The sequence below is a fragment of the Mobula hypostoma genome (genome assembly GCF_963921235.1).
Source record: "Mobula hypostoma chromosome 19 unlocalized genomic scaffold, sMobHyp1.1 SUPER_19_unloc_1, whole genome shotgun sequence".
NCBI classification, from domain to species: domain Eukaryota; kingdom Metazoa; phylum Chordata; class Chondrichthyes; order Myliobatiformes; family Myliobatidae; genus Mobula; species Mobula hypostoma.
In genome coordinates this window covers 54,924-81,487 of record NW_026948151.1, presented here as the reverse complement: position 1 = coordinate 81,487, position 26,564 = coordinate 54,924, and the positions used below count along the sequence as shown (strand labels likewise).

The 26,564-nt window shown below is 42.7% G+C and overlaps 2 protein-coding genes across 2 annotated transcripts in view; one reads left to right on the top strand and one right to left on the bottom strand.

The window, feature by feature from the left end:
• Positions 1 to 3,526, bottom strand: part of LOC134341295 (E3 ubiquitin-protein ligase TRIM8-like) — a 131,941-nt gene extending 128,415 nt beyond the window's left edge. The window contains 1 exon segment of the mRNA XM_063039172.1: positions 1,603 to 3,526. Within this exon segment, the coding sequence (XP_062895242.1) occupies positions 1,603 to 2,256 (654 nt within the window). The 5' untranslated portion in view covers positions 2,257 to 3,526.
• LOC134341296 (uncharacterized) lies at positions 1,579 to 18,162 on the top strand. The gene is made up of 5 exons (XM_063039173.1): positions 1,579 to 1,716; positions 1,771 to 2,082; positions 2,132 to 2,344; positions 8,858 to 8,926; positions 17,654 to 18,162. The coding sequence occupies exons 1-5, from the start codon at positions 1,579 to 1,581 to the stop codon at positions 18,014 to 18,016; spliced, it is 1,095 nt and encodes a 364-aa protein (XP_062895243.1). The 3' UTR covers positions 18,017 to 18,162.
• Positions 18,163 to 26,564: the final 8,402 nt, after the last annotated feature.

Here is a 26,564-nt window from a genome sequence, read left to right as displayed (position 1 = left end):
AGAGAGAGAGAGACAGGCGAGGGGGAGAGAGAGAGAGACAGGCGAGGGGGAGAGAGAGAGAGAGACAGGCGAGGGGGAGAGAGAGAGAGAGACAGGCGAGGGGGAGAGAGAGAGAGAGACAGGCGAGGGGGAGAGAGAGAGAGAGACAGGCGAGGGGGAGAGAGAGAGAGAGAGACAGGCGAGGGGGAGAGAGAGAGAGACAGGCGAGAGTGAGAGAGAGAGAGAGACAGGTGAGAGTGAGTGAGAGAGACAGGCGAGAGAGAGAGAGAGAGAGAGAGAGGTGAGAGAGAGAGAAACAGACAGGTGAGAGTGAGAGAGAGAGAGAGAAACAGACGGGTGTGAGAGAGAGAGAGTGACAGGCGGGTGTGAGAGAGAGAGAGAGAGAGACAGGCAGGAGTGAGAGAGAGAGAGAGACAGGCGAGGGTGAGAGAGAGAGAGAGACAGGCGAGGGTGAGAGAGAGAGAGACAGGCGAGGGTGAGAGAGAGAGAGACAGGCGAGAGTGAGAGAGAGACAGACAGGCGAGAGTGAGAGAGAGAGAGACAGGTGAGAGTGAGAGAGAGAGAGAGACAGGCGAGAGTGAGAGAGAGAGAGAGACAGGCGAGAGTGAGAGAGAGAGACAGAGAGACAGGCGCAAGTGAATGAGAGAGAGAGAGACAGAGAGACAGGCGAGAGTGAGAGAGAGAGAGAGACAGACAGGAGTGAGAGAGAGAGAGAGAGACAGGCAGGAGTGAGAGAGAGAGAGACAGGCAGGAGTGAGAGAGAGAGAGAGAGACAGGCGAGGGTGAGAGAGAGAGAGAGAGAGAGAGACAGGCGAGAGTGAGAGAGAGAGACAGGCGAGGGTGAGTGAGAGAGAGGGAGAGACAGGGGCAGGCGAGAGAGAGACAGGCAAGGGTGAGGAAGAGACAGGGGAGAGAGAGAGAGAGAGAGACAGAGACAGACGAGGGTGAGAGAGAGAGAGAGAGACAGGCAGGAGTGAGAGAGAGAGAGAGACAGGCAGGAGTGAGAGAGAGAGAGAGACAGGCGAGGGTGAGAGAGAGAGAGACAGGCAGGAGTGAGAGAGAGAGAGAGAGACAGGCAGGAGTGAGAGAGAGAGAGAGAGAGACAGGCAGGAGTGAGAGAGAGAGAGAGAGAGAGAGACAGGCAGGAGTGAGAGAGAGAGAGAGAGAGAGAGAGAGACAGGCAGGAGTGAGAGAGAGAGAGAGACAGGCAGGCGTGAGAGAGAGAGAGAGAGAGAGAGAGAGAGACAGGCGAGGGTGAGAGAGATAGACAGGCGAGAGTGAGAGAGAGAGAGACAGGCGAGAGTGAGAGAGAGAGAGACAGGCGAGGGTGAGAGAGAGAGAGAGAGAGAGACAGACAGAGAGAGAGAGACAGGCGAGGGTGAGAGAGAGAGAGAGAGAGACAGGCCAGAGAGAGTCAGGCGAGATTAAATATTCAGGAGAGAAAGAAAAAGGAGAGACAAAGAGGGAGATAGAAGGAATGAGAAAGAGGAAGAAAGAAGCGAATGAAGGGAGACAAAGAGATAGAAGGGTGTCACACACACGGGGCAGGGGGGCAGGGCACACAATGGGAAGGTGACAATGGTGCAGGTGCAGCGTCCTTACCCGTATCTCGTTCCTCCGGACCTCCAGGTCGCAGATGCTGTGTCCGTGGTGGCTGCCCATGTAGTAGCAGTAGCGGCAAACGGCCACCTGGTCTGTCTCGCAGTGCAGCAGCCGGTAGGCGTCGTGCTGCGCGCAGCTCCAGGCCCGCGCATCCCCGGCCTCGATTAGCAAGTGGCTGCCGCTGACCGAGGCGGCCTGCAGGTGCGCGGCGACGTGCGCCTGGCAGCAGCCGGTGTCGCAGCGCAGGCACACCTTCTGCGCCGGCGAGTTGCGGCAGTAGCGGCAGCAGAGCGGGTTGTAGGCCGGGTTGGCGGCCGACGAGGCCGCGTTGTTGTTGGCCGCGGCCGCCGAGCCAGCGACGGCAGCGGCGGCGGAGGAGGCGGCGGCCGCGGCCACGGCGGCGGCGTCGGCCGTGAACGAGTTGAACTTCTCCACGATGTTGCTGAGTTTGAGGTTCTTCTCCAGGGCCGGCTTCTGCGGGTAGACGTTGTTGCACTCGGGGCAGCGGCTCACCGACTCCTTGGCCCAGGCCTCGCCGATGCAAGCCCGGCAGAAGTTGTGCTTGCACGGCAGCTGCACCGGCTCCACGAAGACCTGCAGGCAGATCGGGCACAGAAGTTCCTCCTCGAAGCAGCTCTTCCAGTTTTCAGCCATCTTGGGGGAAGAAATTCGTTATTTTTCCCCGAAAAGCCAAAACCGAACCCCCTCCCCCTCGACCGACCGTCCCACCTCAACAGCGGCGGTAGGTGAAGATTTCCATTTAAAATCCGAGGTAAAACCGGTCAGCTCGACAACAGATCGTCTGATTTCAGTCCCCGGAGCTAGCAACACGCCCTCCCTTATTCTGCCTTCCCTTTCTTCTTCACAGCCTCAGCCTGACTTCCTCACTGCCATCGAGCTCATGAAAGCCTCTCCTCTCTCCTCTCTCTCTCTTCCAAAAGAGATTTAAAAAGGAAATTCCAATCTTGTTGGCACGAATCTCCCTTGTTTAAAAAAAACGTTCATTTGGTTTTAAATCCAACCCATGCACTCATTTCCAGCCATCTTCAGCAAGCCTCTTTCTTTCGGTTGGTGCTTATTTTACCGATTTCTCCTTCAAGGGGTATAAATCATTTATATTTATGGCACATTTTTCTTCTCGTCAGCCACCCCCTTCTTCCTTTAGGTACCTTTTCTCCCCCCCCTTCCCCTTGCTGCAGTCGAACACCACCCTCTTCTGTCAAGTCCAAACTGTTCCGCTCTCCTTCCGGAGTCCCAGATACATCCAAGCAAATATGATCACTCGGGAGAGACGAGAATCCAATCTGCCACTGGCTCTCACGGTATTAAATCCAGATCTAAACACACACAAATCAGTTTGCAGCCATCTTGCCTTCTCCTTGCTTCAGCTTTCCCCCCTCTTCCTTCGCAATCACGAATATATATCCACGAAGATATATATCATCGGCGTTCCTATTTCTGCACGTATGCCGGCGTAAAAATTAAAAATATAAACAAACGCAAAATCAGACGGAAGGCATTGATCCTGTAGTAATAGACCGTGAGCTTCCTCAAATCATACGCAGGAACAGGGGAGTTAAAAGATGGGAAAATATTCTGTGGTCTTATCACCAAAACAAAAATCCAGTGTACTGTCCAAAATGAATTTAGCTCCCCCTTTTTTTTGTGGTCATGTGATAACTTATATAGAGTAGGAAATGCAATTAAATAGGAAATGCCTGCTAACAGTTAATGTTAATTCGTGCATTTAATGTATATTTTAAGAAGTATTATAATCTGAATTACATATTTGGTAATGATATTATTCAAAACAAATGTTTAAAAAGGCCTTTGTTTAAATTCCACACATTATCAAGATCAATAAATAAAGTGGAAAAAATGTACAAATTCGTTATGACCACGCTCAAAAAGATTTTTTAGAAATTGCTCAGTAATTACGTGGAATCTACGGTGAAAATATTCCTGTACAGACTGATGCCTATTTAGTGGTCCCCACGAGACCGTAGAACTGGATAATTTTACATTTGTATTTATAAAATATTAAAAATTATATTTGCTTCTGAAATGTGATCAAGCTTGACTCAGTAAGTCTCGGGGGGGTGGGTGCATTTTCACCTCAATTAGATTACTAAAGATGCGTGATACTGATTTGAATCCCCCTTTTAAAAATCACTTTCAAATAGGACTTCAATCGTGATCTTGTAAGCGGAGTCAGAAATGCGCACGCAAGCCTGTCGGTATTTGTGGGACCCACCGCAGTCAGGAGAAAGGATACCTCGCGATTTCCTATCGCCACTCTTGATCCGCTTCAAAATGATCTAAGATCCCGATTCCATCCGCGCTTACCGACCCCACCCCCACCCCCGACGCCGCCTTCCAACTTTCTTCAACCCCACAAGATTGCTTTTCCTGAAGCTGCGCAGCTTAATTCTGAAGATGAGTCCACGCAATAGGCATATGACATTTTTAACTTTGGATTTTGACATACGGCCTCACTAAACAGCCTGTTTGTTCATATTGCACATTGATATATTATAAGGTGGGTGCAAAATGAATCCAATTTTAACAGCCACGCGCACAAATATTGTGCGATCTTACGACACGATAATAAAATCAAAGAACAATTAGTCAAAGATGAAACATTGTTTCCATGCAATTTGCCAAATTGGTCATTTCGGGGGTGCGGAGATCGCCTGTTTCCAATCACTCCTAAAAATGACAAGGCGGATATTAACACACACACAAAACACAGGGGAAAAGGGAGTGTGAGTCACTTCCTGCTGAAATACGCCCCTATTCGCCTGGCAAGTTTTATTGCTCGGCTCATAAAAGTTCTCTCTTATTTTCGCTCGTACCATTTTTTTCAAGATCTGTCGGAAATGAATTCGGTTCCTATTCCCCTTGGTGTCACGGCACCCAAACTAGGATTAAGGAAATTTGTTAAAGATTCAGCTAAACTGATAAGCAATTCGGGTTGGAGACTGGTGTTAAAATAGACCACAACTCATCACATCTTGAATCCTTATCAGAATCGGGTGTGTTCCATTTCCCATAAATCCTACTTTATCCTATTAAGTCGTTCGCGTTACTTCTCCGCTTGAGATTCCTTGTTATCGCAAGTTTTTTTTTGTTTAAGGAGAGAAGTAAAACAGGATCTAGAATATCAGTTGTGTTAACAGAGGCAATCCAATTTTTTGAAGGTCCAGTGGGTCGGCGTAATGAGAGAGCATCTGATTTTTCAAAAGGAGAGCAAGTTTTGAAAGTGGGTTATGTGAGCAGGGACACTGGGTGAGCCATGAAAATGGCTTCGGAGAGTGAGGGGGCCCTTGGAACTGATGTATTCATTTAGTTCTTTTCATCTTTGCTATGATTCAAAATTGGTAAGGGCTGGGTGAAGTATACTGTAGTTGAAAAAAAACTGTATGCTCCTAAGAATTTGGCTCCTCCCAAATTTTAACCAGCCTGAGGTGCTCATAAAATAGATACTTTATTTAAACATAAACTACAAATTGGGCAACATTCTTCTTCATGTATGCCTGAGGTGAGGACAAATAAAATCAAAGTTCCAAGTTCAAAGTTAATTTATTATCAAAGTATATGTATGTCACCCAAGATTTGTTTTCTTGCAGGCATTCATAAGAACATAAGAAATAGGAGCAGGGGTTGGCCATCTGGCCCATTGAGCCTGCCCCCCCATTCAATAAGATCATGGCTGATCTGGCCATGGACTCATCTCCACCTACCTTACTTTTCCCCAGAACCCTTAATTCCCCTACTATGCAAAAATCTATCCAACCTTGGCTTAAATATATTTACTGATGTAACCCCCACTGCTTCATTGGGCAGAGAATTCCACAGATTCACCCTCTCTGGGAAAAGCAGTTCCTCCTCATCTCCATCCTAAGTCTACTCCCCTGAATCTTGAGGCAATGTCCCCTAGTTCTAGTCTCATCTACCAGTGGAAACAACTTTCTTGCCTCTATCTTATCTATTCACTTCATAATTTTTTATGTTTTTACAAGATCTCCTGTCATTCTTCTGAATTCCAGCAAGTACAGTCAATCTCTCCTCATTGTGTCACTGGAATCAACCTGGTAAACCCGACAACCAGAGTAGAATCAATGAAACAACCAGTGTGTAAAATACAGCAAACTGCAAATACAAAGAAAACAAATAATAATAAATACATGTAAGCAATAAATATCGAGTGCATGAGATGAAGTGTCCTTGAAAGTGAGTCCATATGTTGTGGGAACATTTCAGTGGTGGGGTAAATGAAATTATCTCATCTGGTTCAAGAGCCTGATGGTTGAGGGGAGTAACTGTCCCTGAACCTGGTGGATAGAGTCTTGAGGCTTGTGTATCTTCTTCCTGCTGCCAGCAGAGGGAAGAGGACATGTCCTGGGTGGTGGGGGTCCCTGAAGATGGATGCTGTTTACCTGCGAGAACACTCCAAATCTTCACAAACTTCTAAAGATCTAGAGGTGCTGCTGTGCCTTCTGTGTAATTGGACTTGCATACTGGTGCAGGACAGGTCCTCTGAAATGATATCACTGAGGAATTTAAAGTTGCTGACCCTCTCCACCTCTGATCCTCTGATGAGGACTGGCTCATGGACCTCTGGTTTCCTCCTCCTGAAGTCAATAATCAGCCATTTGGTCTTGCTGACGTTGAGTGAGAGGTTGTTGATGTGGCACCACTCAGCCAGATTTTCAATCTCCCTCCTATATGCTGACTCATCACCACCCTTGATTCGGGCAACGACTGTGGTGTCATCAGCAAACTTAGATATGGTATTGGAGCTGTGTTTAACCTCACAGTCACAAGTGTAAAGTGAGTAGAGCAGGGGGGCTAAGCACACAGCCTCATGGTGCACCTGTGCTGATGGAGACTGTGGAGGAGATGTTGTTGTCAATTTGAATTGACTGGGGTCTGCAAGTGAGGAAATCGTGGATGCAGTTGCACAAGGAGGTATTGATGTAATCACCTTCAAAAAGGGTAAAGGCTTTAGTTTCCAGTTTTACAGATTTGTTGATATTTAAAGGGAGTCTTAGAGGAACAGGTACCTGGATGTTTTAGTAGGCGGTAGGATACAGTTATCAATACTTGTTTAAAACATTCCAGATCCTAGATTTTATTCTTACAGTGCAGTTTTCTTACTCATTGCTTGGGCCCCTTGGAATATTTAGCATAACACTATAGAAATGATGCTAAGGCCCTGAGGTCTCTAGCAACTATACTTCATTAAGAGTTATTTGGTATGTCAACACTCAAAAACTTCTATAGATGTACCATGGAGAACATTCTGACAGGTTACATCACTGTCTGGTATGGTGGGGGGGGGGCGCTACTGAACAGGACGGAAAGAAGCTGCAGAGGGTTGTAAATCTAGTCAGCTCCATCTTGGGTACTAGCCTACAAAGTACCCAGGACCTCTTCAAAGAGCGGTGTCTCAGAAAGGCAGCGTCCATTATTAAGGACCTCCAGCACCCAGGGCACGCCCTTTTCTCACTGTTACCATCAGGTAGGAGATACAGAAGCCTGAAGGCACACACTCAGTGATTCAGGAACAGCTTCTTCCCCTCTGCCATCCAATTCCTAAATGGATATTGAAGCCTTGGACACTACCTCACTTTTACAATATATATTATTTTTGTTTTTTGCATAATTTTTAATCTATTCAATATACGTATGCTGTAATTTATTTATTTATTTTTTCTCTTCTATATTTTGTATTGCATTGAACTGCTGCTGCTGTTAACAAATTTCACGACTCATACCGGTGATAATAAACCTGATTCTGATTCTGATATTTCATTGAGTTGTAGGTTGAAACTCCATCCTCAGTCACCTAAGCCAGGCAGCATATGAGGAGAAGCTGAACATAACAACTGCACCTCAAATTTAGTTTCCATCACAGCAGTTTGACTATCTTTTCTGCTTCAAATTTCAGTTTTATTGAAATTTATGCAACGGATTTTCACAAGAGCATTAAAGTTCAAAGTTCAAAAGCAGCTGACACAGCCTAGTCCATCACAGGAAAAGTGCTCCCTACCATTGAGCACATCTGTAAAGGGCACTGCCACAAGAGAAAACAGCATCCATCGAGGACGTCCACCACCCAGGACTGAAGAAGGGCCTCGGGCCGAAATGTCAACTGTTTACTCTTTTCCATAGATACTGCCTGGCCTGCTGAGTTCCTCCAGCATTTTGTGTGTGTTGCTCTGGATTTCCAGTGTCTGCAGGTTGTCTCGTGTTTGTAAATAATACTGAGGACATAAATTGTAGAGTCTTTGAAAGTGAGTCCATAGGTTGAGGAAACTGTTCAGTGTTCAGCTGAGTGAAGTTATCCCCTCTGGTTCAGGAGCCTGATGGTTGAGGGGTAATAACTGTTCCTGAACCTGGGTAGCGTGGGACGTAAAGCTCCTGTACCTCCTTCCTGGTGGCCGCAGTGAAAAGAGAGCATGGCCTGGGGGCTATGTACCCTTTGTACCCTTGATGGATACTGCTTTCTTGTGGCAGTGCTTTTTATAGATGTCCTGAATGCCAGGGAGGGCTCTTCTGTGATGGACTGGACTGCACTGGCTGCTTTTTGTAGGCTTTTCCATTCTTGGACATTGGTTTCCCAGGCCACGATGCAACCAGTCAGGATACTCTCCGCTGTGCATCTATAGAAACTTGTTGAAGTTTTAGGTGACGTGCCGAATCTACACAGCCCTCTAAAAAAGTAGAGGAGCTGCCACGCCTTCTTTGCAATGGCACTTATGTGCTGTTCCCAGTGCTTAAATGATAATGCCAAGGATTTTAAAGTTACTGAACCCTTCCACCTCTGATCCCCTATTGAAGAGTGGCTCATGGACCTTCAGTTTCTTCCTCCTGTAGTCAACAGTTAACCTAAATAGCCAAAGGCAAGATTTCATCTGATTAGAAATGTAGATGATAGGCACCATTTATTCCTTCATGTCATTGACAGGCAAGGAAGAGCTTCACCCTGTCTCCACCTCTAGTGCTTGGTCCATAACTCTGGAGATTTTGGTATTTCTTAGTATTTTTGGTATTCATCAAAATACTTTTCAAAGCTTGCTGAGGATTCTTGCCACTACTCCATTCTTTCATATTGTGATTCTGGACTTTTGAGTTTCCTTAATTGTCTTTTAATATTTGTATTAACGTCTTTAGTCTAAGCACAGTGCTGAGGGGATTAGGTCCTCCTAAATTCAAATAACCATCCTGCTCATCATTTTACACCACACAGCTCAGCTTCCTCTGTAAGTGTGCCTCAGCTCCTGGAATGCCGGCTTGCCACCATGGGAGTCAGGGGAAGGTAAGTAATGAGCACATAGCTTTCTCATTCTCTCTATCTTTATAATGAAGTTTCTTTTAAAGGTAAAGATAAGCTTTATTTGTCATGTGCACACTGAAGCATACAGTGAAATGCTTCGTTTACATCAACAACTAACACAGTGAGGATGTGCTTGGGGAAGCTTGCAAGTTTCGTCACACTTCTTATGCCAACGTAGCATGCCCACAACTCGCTAACTCTAAGTTAGTCAATCAAGTTAGGGTTAAGTTAGTAACCCCAAGTTACTAATCTGTATATCCTCGGAACGTGGGAAGAAACCAGAGCACCCGGGTTGCTGGCACTGTAAAGCATTACACTAACCGCTATGCTACCACGCTATCCTACATAATGACCCTTAATTATCCTACTTGAAAGCAAAACTGCCTGCCAAACTTTCTCCTGTCTTGTTATCATTCTTGGTAATCTCTTTAACATCCACTGCACTCCACTCACATCCATTCTGTGACTAGGGCTTCCTTGAATGCAATACCTCCCATGTACCTGCTGTCTTCATCAATTGATTAGCAATCATCAGCATGACTTTGTTCATGGGAGATCCTGCCTGACTAACTTGATTGATTTTCTTTAAGACATAACATTATATATTGCTGAGATCAATGTGGCTGATGTAATCTACCTGGACTGCAATAAGCATTTTAACATGATCCCACATGGAGGGCTAGTCCCAAAGGTTAGAGCCCATGAAATCCAAACCAAGCCCTGGCGAAGGGTCTCGGCCCAAAACGTCGACTGTACCTCTTCCTAGAGATGCTGCCTGCCCTGCTGTGTTCACCAGCAAATTTGATGTGTGTTGCTTGAATTTCCAGCATCTGCAGAATTCCTTGTGTGTGCAAGTTTGAAAAGATGGTTTTGGGGTCAGGGAGGAGAGACAGAGATCATAGTGAGGTTTAGGGTCAGGGATGTGGAGGAATTAGAGGTCAGGCCAGAGTCTAGGTCTTGCTCCATGCTCTGTGTTTGAAGGCCAATGACGTGGATGAGTAACAAGGGATCTCTGGAGTCTCAGTGTTCGTAGGCCATTCTATATTGGTACCAGCATGTCAGAATCAGAATCTCATATGTCATGAAATTTGTTGTTTTTGTTTTTGCAGCAGTAGTACAATGCAATACATAATAATAAAACTGTCTGTCTATCTATCTATCTATATATATATATATATATATATATACATATACACACACAGTGTATATGTGTGTGTATGTATGTATGTATAAATAAATAAATATAAAAATAAATAGTTCGAAAATATAGAAATAAAAAAGTAGTGAGGTGGTGTTCGTGGGTTCAATATCCATTCAGGAATCAGATGGCAGAGGGGAAGAATCTGTTCCTGAATCACTGAGTGTGTGTCTTCAGGCTCCTGTACCTCCTTCCTGATGATAACAATGAGAACAGGGCATGACCTGGGTGATACAGGTCTTTAATGATGGATGCTGCCTTTCTGAAGCATTGCTCCGTAAGGATGTCTTGGAACCATGGAGGCAAGTACCTCTGTAATGTGTGGCAACTCTTGTGGGCTGCCCCTAGCACATAGTGCAAGCAATGCCTTTCACAGTGTGTTTCAACGTGTGATAAGTGAATCTGAATGTGAAGTTGGCAAACTAGATTCAAAATTGGTTTGGTAGTAAGAGATCAAGGATGAGGGTGTGGAACTGCTTGTGACTGGAAGGCTGTGAGCTGTGTGTGGAACAAAGTTTGTTGCTCAGACCCTTGCTGTTTGTCATATACATTATATTTTTGGATATAAGTGTCATAATTGATATTTTAAGGTTGCAGATTATATGGAAATTGCTGATGTTCTTGAGAGTGAAGAGGATAGTTTTAAGTTGCAGAGTGATCTTGATCAGCCAGCGAGTTAGATGGAATAACTGCAGATAAAATTTAATTCCTAAAGTATGGAATGATGCATTGTGTGAGGTAGGACATGTGTTTTGAATATGAGTGCCCTAGTAAGCACTGAGGGAAGCACTTAGATCTCTCTTTCAATATTTTTATTAGTTTCTATATATAAGAATACAGAGTACAAAAGATATATATTATAAATAAAAAAGATAAAATAATACCAAATACATTATATTAGAATCACACTTGCAATCACATTACCCTATATTCATGTAAATTAAATTGTAATATTGAAATATAATAATTTTATTATTCAGAAAAGAAGTCTAAACCCACTACCAAGATCAAAACTGTTTGGTAAAGAAAGAAAAAAGGGAAAAAAATCCTTATCATAAAGTGAAATATGTTATTAGCTACCATCTGTACTTTTACAACAAGTCAAAGGTTTTGAAAATAGTTCAGAAATGGTCCCCGTAATGTTTGGAAGTCTTGGCTAGATTCAGAAATTGAACAATGGATCTTCTCTAAATTTAAGCATGACTTAACATCATGTAACCATTGAGTGTGAGTAGGTGGAACGACATCCTTCCATTTAAACAAGATCGCCCTCCTAGCTATAAGAGAATGTTTCAACTGATTAGCTAACTCAATGCGTGTCCTCATAATCTAATAATCTAATCTAATTCTCTCTTTATTAGCTTTTTTCTTGACACTTGCAGTATATGAAATAATTTGTCCTCTAATATAGGCCTTAAAAGCATCCCATATAATAAGAGTAGAAGTTTCTTCCAGTGTATGCTCTTCAAAAAAAAGAATAATTTGTCTCTCCAGAAACTTAAAAAAATCCTGATCAGATAGCAAAGTTAGATCAAAGCGCCAAGATCTGTTTGTTTGAGGAAGACCAGGGAGATTTAAAGATAGAAGCAAAGGGTCATGATCTGAGACAGCAATCTCTTTATATTCACAGGATCAAACTAATGGAATCATTTGGCTATCAATAAAAAAAAAATCAATCCTGGAATATGTATGGTGGATATAAGAAAAAAACGCGTACTCCCTGTCTAGTGGATGTGAGAAACGCCATACATCAACAATACCACATTTCATTAGAAAAGATTGGTGTATGGGATGTCAGGGAGGGGTAGCACCTCTGGTGGGGGAATATGTTCCCCCCTTTTCAAGGTGGTTAGTCCACCTTTGGTCCCCACCTGGCACTCAGCTCTCACCTGTGGCTCCCCGTAGCTGTTTGCATGCGACAACGGCCACACCCTGGGCAACGGCTTCAACAAGCCGGCTAAACCAGGTGAGGGTAGCCGACGGGTCTCAAACCCTTGGTGAGATAGGGAGTTGTCTATCCCAGCATGTGAAGACAGACTCCGGCGGATTGAGCGGACGAGACCAATGGAAGGTCCAACGGTCAAGAAGGCGGTCTCTGCAAGCGTCGTGGAACGTGTAGAGCAGGACAAGACACAGAAGACGTCCTGGTCATCCACTGCGCCTGGTCCCATCTCCAGGCATCTAGACTCCGTCTTGCCACTGGATCCAGATGGGAATTGGGAAGAGAGAGTGAGGCTGACGCTGCACAACTCTCCCTCATGTAAATCCAAATCACACGCTGGTCTCCACACCATCATAATGGTGTCGAGGTCCTCATCGACGTCATGATGGACGAACAACAACAGAAAAGATTGAATAAACAAAGCTGATTTATTAAGTGTCGCTGGTTTAAAAGATGACCGATCTAAAGCTGAATCTAACCAGCAATTAAAGTCTCCTCCCATCACCAGTGAGTAAAGGCTCATATCTGGCAAAAATTTTTAAAAACGCTCAAAGAATCCTGGGTCATCTGTATTCGGGGCGTACAGATTAGCAAATACCATTAATTTATTATCTAATTTTCCTGACACTATGACAAAATGCCCATTAGTATCAGACACTACTTTATGTTGGACAAAGGGAACTGTATTATCTATAAAGATCTAAACCCCTCTGGACTTAGTCTGAAAAGAGGAATGAAAATGTAGCACTCTCCATCTACTGAAAAGGCGTAAATTGTCACAATTACGTATGTGAGTTTCTTGCAGAAAAATAATTGGAACCTTAAGTTTTTCAATATATGCAAAAATCTTATTCCGTTTCACAGGGTGATTTAATCCTTTCACGTTAAGACTAAGTAAGTTAATAGTTTGATCCATTTTAAATACCATTTAATAGACAGGGTAAAGTAATAACCACTGGAATGTATATTAGAACCAAACAATAAACCTTGAAATGTGGTAACCAAGCAACAGATTTGGCTAAAAATCCAAAACAGCTTTCAGAAAAAGACCCATCCCCCCACCCTCCTTCCAAAGTCAAAAAGCTAGCCAAAAGAAAGCTGACAGCTAAATCTAATGATGTCACCCTCCCAAAAAAAACCTACTGGTTTAGCTCCTAATTAGTTTCAAGGTTAACTGCATTTCAACCTAGACAAAACAGTAGACAAAGGAAAAAAACTTAACCCTCATAACAAGAACACATACAGATTAATCGTTACAGTTTCAAAATGATAAAATGAAAAATACTCAAACTAAGCCTTATTGACAGAAAAAAACCTCAAGAAAAATAAGTATAATATAAAATAATAAAAAATCTATCAAAATTCAAAACATACGAACACACAGGATATTAACTCGTTAAAATCTTGTTCTCTAAGTACTTAAAGTTTCAAAAGGAGAGTTAGCTACAAAGGTTTACCAAAAGTAAAAGAAGCAATTATTTAAGTAGAAAGATACTGAACAGTTAATCTTCCGATTTTAAGAATTTCTGAGCTTCTTCACTTGAATGGAACCATTCCTTAGAGTCATCCTTCAGGATGCTGAGCAGGATAATGAAGAGAAGGTTTGAAACCTTTATTAAGAAGTTCATTCATGACCTCGGCTGAAAAATCTTCAACGATCCTATCTTCTGACCATTATAATCAATCATTCCTCTTCGACGGGATTCACGAATTAAATGATCCTTTGTTTGAAATTCATGAAAACAGATTATTACTGATCTGGGTCTCGCTCCTAGCCACAGGTGATCTATGAGCTCAATCAATCATAGGTAAAGACGTTAAAGTTTTAGGAAATAAAAAGCTTGCAAAGTATTCTGTAGGCTTATCACCTTCCATTGACTCTTCAAGGCCCAAAATTTGTAGGTTATTTCTTCTGCTTCTATTTCCTAAATCGATAATCTTCTGTCTTAATTTTTCATTAGACTTGGACTGTTTTTCACAAAGCTTTTGCAGGTCATCAATTCTCGCATCCGAAATTCTTCATTCTCTTCTATTCATTTATCATGTTCAATTAAGGTTTTTTGAATAGAATCCAATTTTGTATCCATTTTCTTAATTTCAGAGCTGAGTTGCTGGAACTCCTCGGAAGATTCTTTTCTGTGTTTTCAAAGCAATTCCATAATAGATTCCAAAGTTGCGGGAGGCTCTTCTTTTTTAGTACTTTTGGCATCCCTTGTAGATAGTAAAACAATATCACGTTTAAAAGTAAGGTTTCAAAGCAGGTTGAAAACAGTAAAGTAAGTAAAATAGGAGCAACTGTAAAAAACTGCTAATCCATAAATGACCAGTAGGAATCTCCAGCACTTAGATCTCTAAAAGTGGCAGAACAGTGTGTTAAGGCAGTGGAGAAGGCATATAGATTGTTAGCCTTTATTAGCCAGAATAAAGTTCAAAGTTGAAAGTAAATTTATTATCAAGGTACATCTACATCACCGAATATTACCCTGAGTTTTATTTTCTTGTGGCATTCACAGCAGAACAAAGAACTACAATTGAATCAAAGGAAAACTATACACAAAGACTGTCAAAACAAAAATGTGCAAAAGAAGACAAAATGTGCAAATAAAAAACAAGTAATAATAACAGGAGCATGTGTTATAGAGTCCTTGAAAGTTAGTCCATAAGTTGTGGAATCAGTTCAGAGTTGACAAGAGTGAATTTATCCACTCTGGTTCCAGAGCTGTTGGTTGAAGGGTAATAACAAGAATGGAGGTCATGGTACAACTTTATGAAATTGTGATTCATTCACAGCTGGAATTTTGTGTGCAGTTCTGGATGCCACAGTACAGGGAGGATATGATTGAGGATGCAGAGGAGATTTACAAGCATGTTGTCTATTATTTAAGTCTTCCATTTTTGTGGAGGGAATGGATAGGTTGGATTTGTTTTCCTTGGAGGGAAGAGGCTGAGGGGGGGGCAGGGCTGATAGAGAAACACAGAATACTGAGGAGCCTAGAAAGGGCAAAAGTGAGAAATCTTTCCCATGATTAGCATGTCTAAAAATCAGATGACGTAGACTTAAGCAAAGCGTAAGAGGATCAGCGATGATCTGAGGAAAAGACTTTTTACACCAGAGGGGTTGTAATCTGGGATCCTCTACTTATGAAGGTGGTAGAGGCAGCTTGCATCTAGATGAGCCAAGATGATGTAGGCCATAGACCAAGCGTTGCACAATGGAATTAGTACAGATAAGTGTTTATTAGAAAAGTTATAGATGAGTATGTCTCTTCGAAATCATTCAGAGTCTTCCCAGGTCAGAAGCCCTGAATGAACCACGAGATCTGCAATTTGCTGAGGGCCAGATCAGAGGCAGTCAGGTCTGGTAACCAAGAAAGTTACAAGAAATCCAGGTACGGTCTCTGGAAAGCCATCACACAGGCAAAGTGGCAATTCTGGACTAAACTTGCATTAATGAGGGATGCTCAATAGTTGTAGCAGGGCTTGAATACTATAATTTCTTACAAAGTCAAGCGAATTAGGTGACAGCAGGGCTTCGGTTGCAGATGTGCTCAATGCTTTCTGTGCTCGCTTTGACCATCAAAACATGGAGGAACTATCACAAGCCACAACCCAGATAATTCTATGATTTCAGTCTCTGAGTCCAACATGCGAGCAGTCTGCAGGAGGGTGAACCCACAAAAGCATCTGGTACAGATGAGGTTCCTAGCCAAGTTACTAATTACCTGTGCTGATCAACTGGCTGGAGCGTTCACTGAGATCTTTAACCTCTCGCTTTGGCAGTGTGTGGTACCCACCTGCTTCAGCAGGTTTCAACTATACCAGTACCCAAGGACAGCTTGGTGACCTGTCTCAATACAATCGCTCAGTAGCATTTACATCCACTGTGATGAAGTGTTTTGGGAGGTTGGTGCCTGAGAAGCAACTTGGATCCACTCCAATTTGCCTACCGGAGCAACAGGTCTATGGCAGATGTCATCTCATTAGCTCTTCACTCAACCCTGAAACATCTGACAGCAAGAATGCAAAAATTAGGATGCTGTTTATTGACTACAGCTCAGCATTCAATACCATAATCCCCTTGGCCTCAGCGGAGATATTTAAATCATCCTCAGTGTCACGTGAGGTGTCAGAGGACTGGAGGATATCTAATGTTCCTGCTTTTTGAGAAAGGCTGTAAACAGAAACCAGGAAGTTATAGGCCTGTGAGACTGACATCAGTAGTGGGTAAGTTATTGGAATGTATTCTAAGGGCCCAGGTCTATAAGTATTTTGGTAGACGTGGACTGATTAAGGATAGTCAAGATGACTTTGTGGGTGGTAGGTCATGTTTAACCAATCTTATAGAGTTTTTTGAGGAAAATACCAGGAAAATGGATGAAGGCAAGGCAGTGGATTTTGTCTACATGGTCTTTAGCAAGGCATTTGACAACCTCCGCATGGGAGGCTGGTCAAGAAGGTTCAGTCGCTTGGCATTCAGGATGAGGTAATAAATTGGATTAGACATTGGCTATGTAGGAGGAGACAGAGAGTAGTAGATGGTTGCCTCTCTGACTGCAGGTCTGTGTTGGGTCCATTGTTGTTTGTCATCTATATCAACGACCTGGATGATAATGTGGTTAACTGGATTTAATGTGGTTAATTTGTGGATGAGACCAAGATTGGGGGTGTAGTGGATAGTGAGGAAGACCATCAAAGCTTGTAGTGGGATCTGGGCCAGCCGGAAAAATGGACTGAAAAATGGCTGATGGAATTTAGTGCGTGGTGTTGCATTTTGGTAGGACCATCCAGGGTAGGTCTTACACAGTGAATGGTAGAGCACTGAGGAGTGTGGTAGAACAAAGGGATGTGGGGATACAGGTCCATAATTCATTGAAAATGGCATCACATAGATAGTGTTGTAAAGAAAGCTTTTGGCACATTGGCCTTCATAAATCAACGTACTGAGTATAGAATGTGGGATGTTATGTTGAAGTTATATAATACAGTGTGGCCTAATTTGGAGTATTGTGTGCTGTTCTGGTCACCTATCTACAGGAAAGATGTAAATAAGGTTGAAAGAGTACAAAGAAGATTTACAAGGATGTTGCCAGCCCTAGAGGACCTGAGTTACATGGAAAGATTGAATAGGTTAGGACTTTATTCCTTGGAACGTAGAAGACTGAGGGAAGATTTGATAGAGGTATACAAAGTTATGAGGGGTATAGATAGGGTAAATGTAAGCAGGCATTTTCTGCTGAGGTTGGGTGGGACTAAAACCAGAGGTCATGGGTTAAGGGTGAAAGGGGAAAAGTTTAAGGGGAACATGAGGGAAAACCTCTTCACTCAGAGGGTCATGGGAGTGTGGAACAAGCAGGCAGTGCATGTGAGCTTGATGTCAACGTTTAAGAGGAGTTTGAATAGGTGTATGGATGGGAGGGGTATGGAGGGATATGGTCCTCATGCAGGTCGAAGGGCGTAGGCAGTTTAAATGGCTCAGCACAAACTAAATGAGCTGAAGGGCCTGTTTCTATGCTGTACTTTTCTTTGTCTCTATGATGAATAATTGGATCCTCTATTTCATCACTTGCAGACCCCAGTCAGTTTGGATTGGCAACAACATCTCCTCCACGATGCACTTCTAGGCTGTGTGCTTATCCCTCTGCTCTACTCAGTTTACACCTATGATTGTATGGCTGAGCACAGCTCTGATATCATGTTCAGGTTTGCTGGTGACACCACTGTCGTAGGCCCGATCAAAGCTGGTTATAAATCAGCATATAGGAGGGAGATTGAAATTCTGACTGAGTGGTGCCACAACAACAACCTCTTACTCGATGTCAGCAAGACCAAGCAGCTGATTATAGACTCCAAAAAGAGGAAACATGAGCCAGTCCTTATTAAAGGATCAGAGGCAGAGAGGGTTATTATTTCAGAGGACCTGTACTGGACGTAAGTGCAATTACAAAGAAAACACAGTAGTGCCTCTACTTCCTTAGGAGTTGCAGAGATTAAGAATGACGTCTAAAACTTTGACAAACTTCTATAGATGTGTAATGGAGAGTACGAGGGGTGATTGATAAGTTCGTGGCCTATGGTAGAAGGAGTCAATTTTAGAAAACCTAGCACTTTTATTTTTCAACATAGTCTCCTCCTACATTTACACACTTGGTCCAGCAGTGGTGGAGCATACGGATCTTGGACCTCCAGAAAGTGTCCACAGCAGGGGTGATTGATAAGTTGATGGCCTAAGGTAGAAGGAGATGAGTTATACAGCTCTTGTTACATGCACATGCAGTTCAACGTTTTGAGTGATTATGCAAAAAGTTTGAAGTTAACAACTCATCTCCTTCTACCTTAGGCCTGCTGTGGACACTCTCTGGAGGTCCAAGATCCGTATGCTCCACGACTGCTGGACTAAGTGTGTAAATGTAGGAGGGGACTATGTTGAAAAATAAATGTGCTAGGTTTTCTAAAATTGACTCCTTCTACCTTAGGCCATGAACTTATCAATCACCCCTCGTATATTGACTGGCTGCATTACAGCCCAGTACAGAAACACCAATGCCTTTGAATGAAAAATCTTACAAACAGTGGAAGATGTGGCCCAGTCCATCTTGGGTAAAGCCCCCCCCCCCAACCTTTGAGCATATCTACATGAAACGCTGTCACAGGAAAGCAGCATCCATCATCAGGACCCCAGGACGTGCTCTCTTCTTGCTGCTGCCATCAGGAAGAAGGTACAGGAGCCTCAGGACTCTCACCACCAGGTTCAGGAACAGTCAACCCTCAACTATCAGGCTCTTGAACCAGTGGGGATAACTACACTCAACTTCACTCACCCCATCATTGAAATGCTCCTTCAACCATTGGACTCACTTTCAAGGACTCTTCATCTCATGTCCTCAGTAATTATAGCTTATTTATTTATAATTACTATTTCTTTCATTTTGTATTTGCACAGATTGTTGTCTTTTGCACTCTTGTTGAATGCCCAAGTTGGGTGATCTTTCATTGATTCTGTTATGATTGTTATTCTATAGATTTATTGAATATGCCCACAAGGAAATGAACCTCAAGGTGACCTACAGTATATGTACTTTGAAAATAAATTTACTTTGATCTTTGATGGTCTGAATGGTTATAGTGGGCTGAAAGACCTATTTCTATGCTATACTCAAATCTATGACTGAATCATTTCTGCTTTTTGATTTTGTCTCATCTCCCTATGTCTCTGTACCTATAGTATTTTGCTCTGCGCCTGCCTGATCCATTGTACATTTTCTGTTTATGCACCAGTTTGATACCAGAGAGGTCTCCGTTACATGGGCTGAGCAGGGATGTAGGATCATTCTTTGAAGAGAGCAGTGAAGACTTAGCGGTTCAAAACGAAGAGAGTTTTTGATAGCGTAAACAGGGAATCTGTTTCTAGCAACATAAGAGCTCATGTCAGTGGTAACCAGAGTCCAGAGATACAGTAAAAGGGCAGCACGGTAGTGTAGCACGTAACGTGACGCTATTACAGCACCAGCGCTCAGATTCAGTCCCCCCGCTGTCTGTACGGAGTTTGTATGATCTCCCCGTGACCGTGTGGATTTCCTCTGGATGCTCTGGTTCCACAGACGTGCGTGTTAGTAAGTGAGTTTGTCACTGATCTGCATGGTCTTGTTGGGCCAGATGGACCTGTTCCGGAGCTGTATTTCTAAATAAAATAAAAATGAAGGAAGTAACAAAATAAGACAGGGCAAAGGAGAAAAAAATTCTATGCAGAAAATTTGACATAAATTGGGTGAACTAATTGAATGGGCAGTTGCAGCTTATTTTAATAGTAATTTTCAAAAGGGAATTAGATAAATACTTGAACAGTGAAGCATTTACAGGGCTCTGGGGAAAGGTTAAGGGAGTGGAACTAATTAAATAGCTTTTTGATAAAATGGGCAATAGGAACTGAATCACTTCTAATTTTATACTTTTTTGTCAGTTTTATGGGAACGTTTGTTAATTTAAGGATTTTTTTGTCATTATCTTTAGATAATGTCTCTATGGATACCAAAATGATCAAATATTTATTGAGAATCTGACTGTAAGTGAAACACTTAAAAGATTTCTGTACACCAGGACGAGCTGAAAAAAGACCATGCAAAGTGACCTGGGATAATTTCAACAGTCACAGAGCTCCAGGTGTCGTGAGGAATTTAAACAAACTGTCTCTCCCATAACTGTCAATGACTCCTGGTAAAAGCAGTGACGTCATTTGCATTTTAGACCACATGGCTGAAGCTGACCGAGATGAGAGATGTGCCAGATATAAACATCTACTGAGTTAATTTATCTTCACCCAGTAATGCATTACTGTTTAGCTGTGGGTCATAGCTGCATGTTTTATAAACTGGGGCGAGGGAAGGGGGATGATTGGAAGAGAGTGGAGAGAAAGAAACCGAAGCAGGGGTAGGGGACAATACAGAGACACAAGCTGCTTTGCTTCAGCCATTCTGTGCTTCACCCGACCAGCACAAACCCTATCACATACAAAACACTGGAGGAACTCAGCAGGTCAGGCAGCATCTATGGAAAGGAATAAACTGCCAACATTTCAAACCAAAGCCAAAATGTCCACTGTTTATTCCTTTCCATAGATGCTGCCTGACCTGCTGAGTTCCTCCAGCATTTTGTGTGTGTTGCTCTGGATTTCCAGTGTCTGCAGAATCTCTTGTGTTTACAACCCAAATCGCTACAGTTTAGCAACACTGTGACTACTTTCATTACTCTGCATTAAATCATTTTTTTGTCGTAATTGTGTCCTTTCTTGTAAAAAACTGGGTTTAGTTTACATTTCTGCTTTTCTTATGAATGATGTTTATCTGATGCTCTGTGCCTGTGATGTTGGAGCAAGTCTTCCATTGCATCTGTGTGTTCATGTACATGCGTAGATGACAATGAAGTCGACCTTGACTTTGACGTTGGTGCCTCGAGAGGGAAGTGAGTTGGTGAATTGAGACGAGAATCATTTAACAGTTGCTTGACTGGACATTGGAGAGTAGAGCTGCATTGTGAACCGACATCCACGAATGGAAGTGAGAGTCAGTTTAATACCTGAGACTTTATAGTGTGACTTTCAGTGAATCTCTCTTAATTGTCTGTCTCAGTGAGGACAAAGTGGAGCAATACACAAGTTAGACAGTATGCTCTTTCACCTCCTGCTCCACAATTTTCCATCTACTGCTTTAGGGCAAAGACTAATAGGAACACCGTTACTATGTAATGATGAAAGAAATATTAGCTTTATTTCCCCATGCATCGAAACACAGTGAAATGCATCAATGCATCAAATCAAATCAGCGAGGACCGTGCTGGGCAAGGGTCACCGCGCTTCGGGCACCAACATAGCATGCCACAGCTTGACAACTTACTAACCATAACCGTATGTCTTTGGAATGTGGGAGGAAACTAGAGCACCCGGAGGAAACCCATATTGTCGCAGGGAAAAAGTAAAAGCTCATTATAGGTAACAGCAAGCGAATCGGCTCCAGCAGTCGCCAGCGAACCCACAGCCCGCGGCAACCGAGAGGAATCTGAGTGCAGGGCAGACCTCGGCCCAGAAGCCGACGTTGCTTAGAGTGTGGGGTATGCTGGGAGCGGGTACTTAAGTGCATGCCGATTCAAACTGTAAACGGTTCAACCCAACCCTGTTAGAGTCAGTGTGTTGTTTTCACTCGTAGCATATCAGCGCGACTACAGATTGTAATAGAGCAATGCTGACTGTAGTTGCATCATGATGACTAGTAGAGAAATGCTGACTGTAGTTGGGTAATGCTGACTGTGGTAGAGTAATGCTGATTGTAGTTGCATAACGCTAACTAGTAGAGTAATGCTGACTGTAGTTGCGTAATGCTGACTCATAGAATAACGCTGACTGTAGTTCCATAATGCATACTAGTATAGTGACATTGACTGTGGTTGCATAACGCTGAATGTAGTAGAGTAACAATGAATGGTAGAGTAAAGCTGACTAATAGCGTAAAGCTGACTGTAGTTGTGTAACATTGACTGTAGTAGAGTAAAGCTGACTGTAGTTGCATAACGTTGACTAGGAGAGTAAAGCTGACTGTGGTAGAGTAACGCTGACTGTAGTAGAGTAAGGTTCACTGTAGTTGCATAACACTGACTTGTAGAATAACGCTGTATGTAGTTGCATAATGCTGGCTAATAGACTAACTATGACTGGTTGCGTATCACTGACTAGTAGAGTAACGCTGACAGTAGTGGAGTAATGCTGACTAGCAAAGTAATGCTGACTGTGGGAGAGTAACGCTGACTGCAGTTGCATAATACTGACTAGTAGAGTAAAACTGACTAGTTGCGCAACGCTGACTAGTAGAGTAATGCTGACTGTAGTTGTGTGATGTTGACTGTAGCAGAGTCATGCTGAATGTAGTTGTGTAATACTGACTAGTAGAGTAACGCTGATTGTAGTTGCTTAATGCTAACGAGTTGAGTAACGCTGGTGGCAGTTGCGTAATGCTGACTATAGTAGAGTAACGCTGATAGTAGTTTCATAATACTGACTAGTAGAGTAACACTGACTAATAGAGTAATTCTGAGTGTAGTTGCATAACGTTGACCAGTCATGTAACACTGACTGTAGTTGTGTAACACTGACTGTAGTAGAGTAATGCTGACTGTAGTTGCATAATGCTGACCAGTCATGTAACACTGACTGTAGTTGTGTAACACTGACTGTAGTAGAGTAATGCTGACTGTAGTTGCATAATGCTGACTTGTTAAGTAACACTGACTGTAGTTGTGTAATGCTGACTAGTAGAGTAATGCTGACTATTTGCGTAAGGCTGACTAGTAGCGTAATGCTGACTGTAGTTTCATAAGGCTGATGGTAGTAGAGCGATACTGACTGTAGTTGAGTAATGCTGAGCAGTAGAGTAACGCTGACTATAGTTGTGAATGCTGGCTACTAGAGTAACGCTGACTGTAGTTACATAATGTTGACTGTGGTAGAGTAACACTGATTGTAGTAGAGTGATGCTGACTGTAGTTGCGTAATGCTGACCAGTAGAGTAACGCTGACTGTAGTTGCATAATGCTGACTAGTAGAATAACACTGACTGTAGTAGAGTAGCGCTGACTTGAGTAGAATAATGCTGACTGTAGTTGTGTAACACTGACTGAAGTAGAGTAATGCTGACTGTAGTTGCGTAACGCTGACCAGTAGAGTAATGCTGACTGTAGTTGCGTAATGCTGACCAGTAGAGTAATGCTGACTGTAGTTGCGTAATGCTGACCAGTAGAGTAATGCTGACTGTAGTTGTGTTATGCTGACTAGTAGAATAACACTGACTGTAGTAGAGTAATGCTGACAGTAGTTGCATAATGTTGACTCTGGTGGAGTAACGCTGACTGTAGTTGCATAACGCTGACTGGTAGAGTAATACTGACTAGTAGAGAAACGCTGACTGTTGTTGAGTAATGCTGCCAACAAGAGTAACACTGACTGTGGTTGCATTATGCCTACTGTAGTAGAGTAACACTGACTCGTCAAATGACGCTGACTGTAGTTGCGTAACGCTGACTAGTTGAGTAATGCTGGTAGCAGTTGTGTAATGCTGACTGTAGTAGAGTCATGCTGACTGTAGTTTCATAACCCTTACTTGTAGAGTAACACTGACTGTAATTGTGTAATGATGACTGGTACAGTAATGCTGACTCTAGTTGTGTAATGTTGATTAGTAGAGTAACGCTGAACATAGTTGCATATCGCTGACTAGTAAAGTAACACTAATGGTCATTGTGTAACTCTTGACTAGTACAATAACGCTGATTGCAGTTGTGTAACGCTGACTAGTAAGGTAATGTTGACTGTAGTTGTGTTACACTGACTTGTAGATTAACGCTGACTAGTAGACTAATGCTGACTGTGGTAGAGTAACGCAGAATGTAGTTGTGTAACACTGTCCAGTAGAATATTTCTGACTACTAGAGTAATGCTGACTGTAGTTGCATAATGCTGACTAGTACAGTGACACTGACTGTAGTTGCATAGCCCTGACTTGTCAGAGTAACGCTGACTTGTTGCATAATACTGACTGTAGTTGTGAAATGCTGACTGTGGTAGAGTAACGCTGACTGTAGTTGTGTAACACTGACTGTAGTAAGGTATTGCTGACTGTAGTTCCATAATGCTGACTAGTAGAGAAATGCTGGCTTTAGTTGCTTAATGCTGACCAGTAGAGTAACGCTGACTGTAGTTGCATGATGTTGACTGTAGTTGCGTAACGCTGACTACTAGAGTAACGCTGACTGTAGCTGCGTAATACTGGCTAGTAGAGTAATGCCTACTGTGGGTGCGTAATTTTGACTATCAGAGTACCGCTGACTGTAGTTGCATAACTGTGACCTAGTAGAGTATTGCTGACAGTAGTTGCATACTGTTGACTCTGGTAGAGTAATGCTGACTGTAGTTGTGTAATGCTGACTAGTAGAGAAATGCTGACTGTTGTCTAACACTGACTGTGGTAGACTAATGCTGGTTAGTAGAGTAACACTGACTGTACTTGCACAATGCTGACTTGTTGAATAACGCTCACTGTAGTTGTGTTACACTGACTTGTAGAGTAACTCTAACTAGTAGACTAAAGCTGACTGTATTAAAGTAACTCTGACAGTAGACTAATGCTGATTGTATTAGAGTAACACAGACTGTATTTGTGTAACATTGACTAGTAGAATATCTCGAACTACTAGAGTAATGCTGACTGTCGTTGCATAATACTGACTAGTACAGTAACGCTGACTGTAGTTGTGTAACGCTCAGTAGTAGAGTAACGCTGTATGTAGTTGCGTAACACTGACTAGTAAAGTAACGCTGACTAGTTGCGTAAATCTGACTAGTACAGTAATGCTGATGAGTAGAGTAACACTGTAGTTGCGTTACACTGACTTGTAGAGTAACGCTGACTAATAGACTAATGCTGACTGTAGTAGAGTAATGCAGACTGTAGTTGTGTAACACTGTCTAGTAGAATATCTCTGACTACGAGAGGAATGCTGACTGTAGTTGCATAATGCTGAGTAGTACAGTAACACTGACTGTGGTTGCGTTACACTGACTAGTAGAGTAACTCTGACTGTAATTGTATAACACTGACCATTGAAGAGTCATGCTAACTGTAGTTGCATAACCATGAACAGTGAAAATGCAGATTGTGACAAGTTGCAAAGAGGAGAGCGGAGAGGACAAAGATTATATCTGTTATGGAGGAAGACAAAGTTTATCCAGATCACACAGAGATTTTGTGTGTATAATTATTAGACACAAATAAAAAGAGATGGCTGAAGAAATTGTGAGTAATTGCTTGGTACAGAGTAATCCAGTAAGAACATTCTCTCCACTGTCTGTATCGAGTTTGTATCTTCTCACCACTGTCTGTATGGAGTTTGTATGTTCTCACCACTGTCTGTATGGAGTTTGTATGTTCTCACCACTGTCTGTATCGAGTTTGTATGTTCTCACCATGACCATATGGAGTTTGTATGTTCACTCCATGGTATGCAGTTTGTATGTTCTCTCCACTGTATGGAGTTTGTATGTTCTCACCACTGTCCGTATGGAGTTTGTATGTTCTCACCACTGTCTGTATGGAATTTGTATGTTCTCACCAGTGTATGTATGGAGTTTTATGTTCTCCCCACTGTCTTTATGCAGTTTGCATGTCCTCGCCACTGTCTGTATGGAGTTTCTATGTTCTCGCCAATGTCTGTATGGAGTTTGTATGTTCTCTCCATGACTGTATGAAGTTTATATGTTCTCACCACTGTCTGTATGGAGTTTGTATGTTCTCTCCACTGTCTGTATGCAGTTTGTATGTTCTCACCACAGTCTGTATGGAGTTTGTATGTTCTCTCCACTGTCTGTATGCAGTTTGTCCGTTCTCGCCACTGTCTGTATGGAGCTTGTATGTTCTCTCCACTGCCTGTATGGAGTTTGTATGTTCTCACCACTGTCTGTATGGAATTTGCATGTTCTCACCAGTGTATGTATGGAGTTTTATGTTCTCCCCACTGTCTTTATGGAGTTTGCATGTTCTCGCCACTGTCTGTATGGAGTTTCTATGTTCTCGCCACTGTCTGTATGTATGGAGATTGTATGTTCTCTCCATGACTGTATGGAGTTTATATGTTCTCTCCACTGTCTGTATGGAGTTTGTATGTTCTCTCCACTGCCTATATGGAGTTTGTATGTTCTCTCCACTGTCTCTTTGGAGTTTGTATGTTCTCACCACTGTCTGTATGGAGTTTATATGTTCTCTCCACTGTCTGTATGGAGTTTGTATGTTCTTTCCATGACTATATGGAGTTTGTATGTTCTCACCACTAACTATATGGAGTTTGTATGTTCTCACCACTGTCTGCATGAAGTTTGTAAGTTCTCTCTATGACTGTATGTATGTTCTCACCACTGTCTGTATGGAGTTTGTATGTTTTCTGCACTG

What these genes read in the sequence shown, in the direction of transcription:
- LOC134341296 (XM_063039173.1), top strand. Translation starts at nt 1,579, where the DNA reads ATGGTGCAGGTGCAGCGTCCTTACCCGTATCTCGTTCCTCCGGACCTC. An exon ending in GTCTCGCAGTGCAGCAGCCG is followed by an intron (nt 1,717 to 1,770) that starts GTAGGCGTCGTG and finishes GGCCTCGATTAG; the next exon opens with CAAGTGGCTGCCGCTGACCG. An exon ending in TCCAGGGCCGGCTTCTGCGG is followed by an intron (nt 2,083 to 2,131) that starts GTAGACGTTGTT and finishes TCCTTGGCCCAG; the next exon opens with GCCTCGCCGATGCAAGCCCG.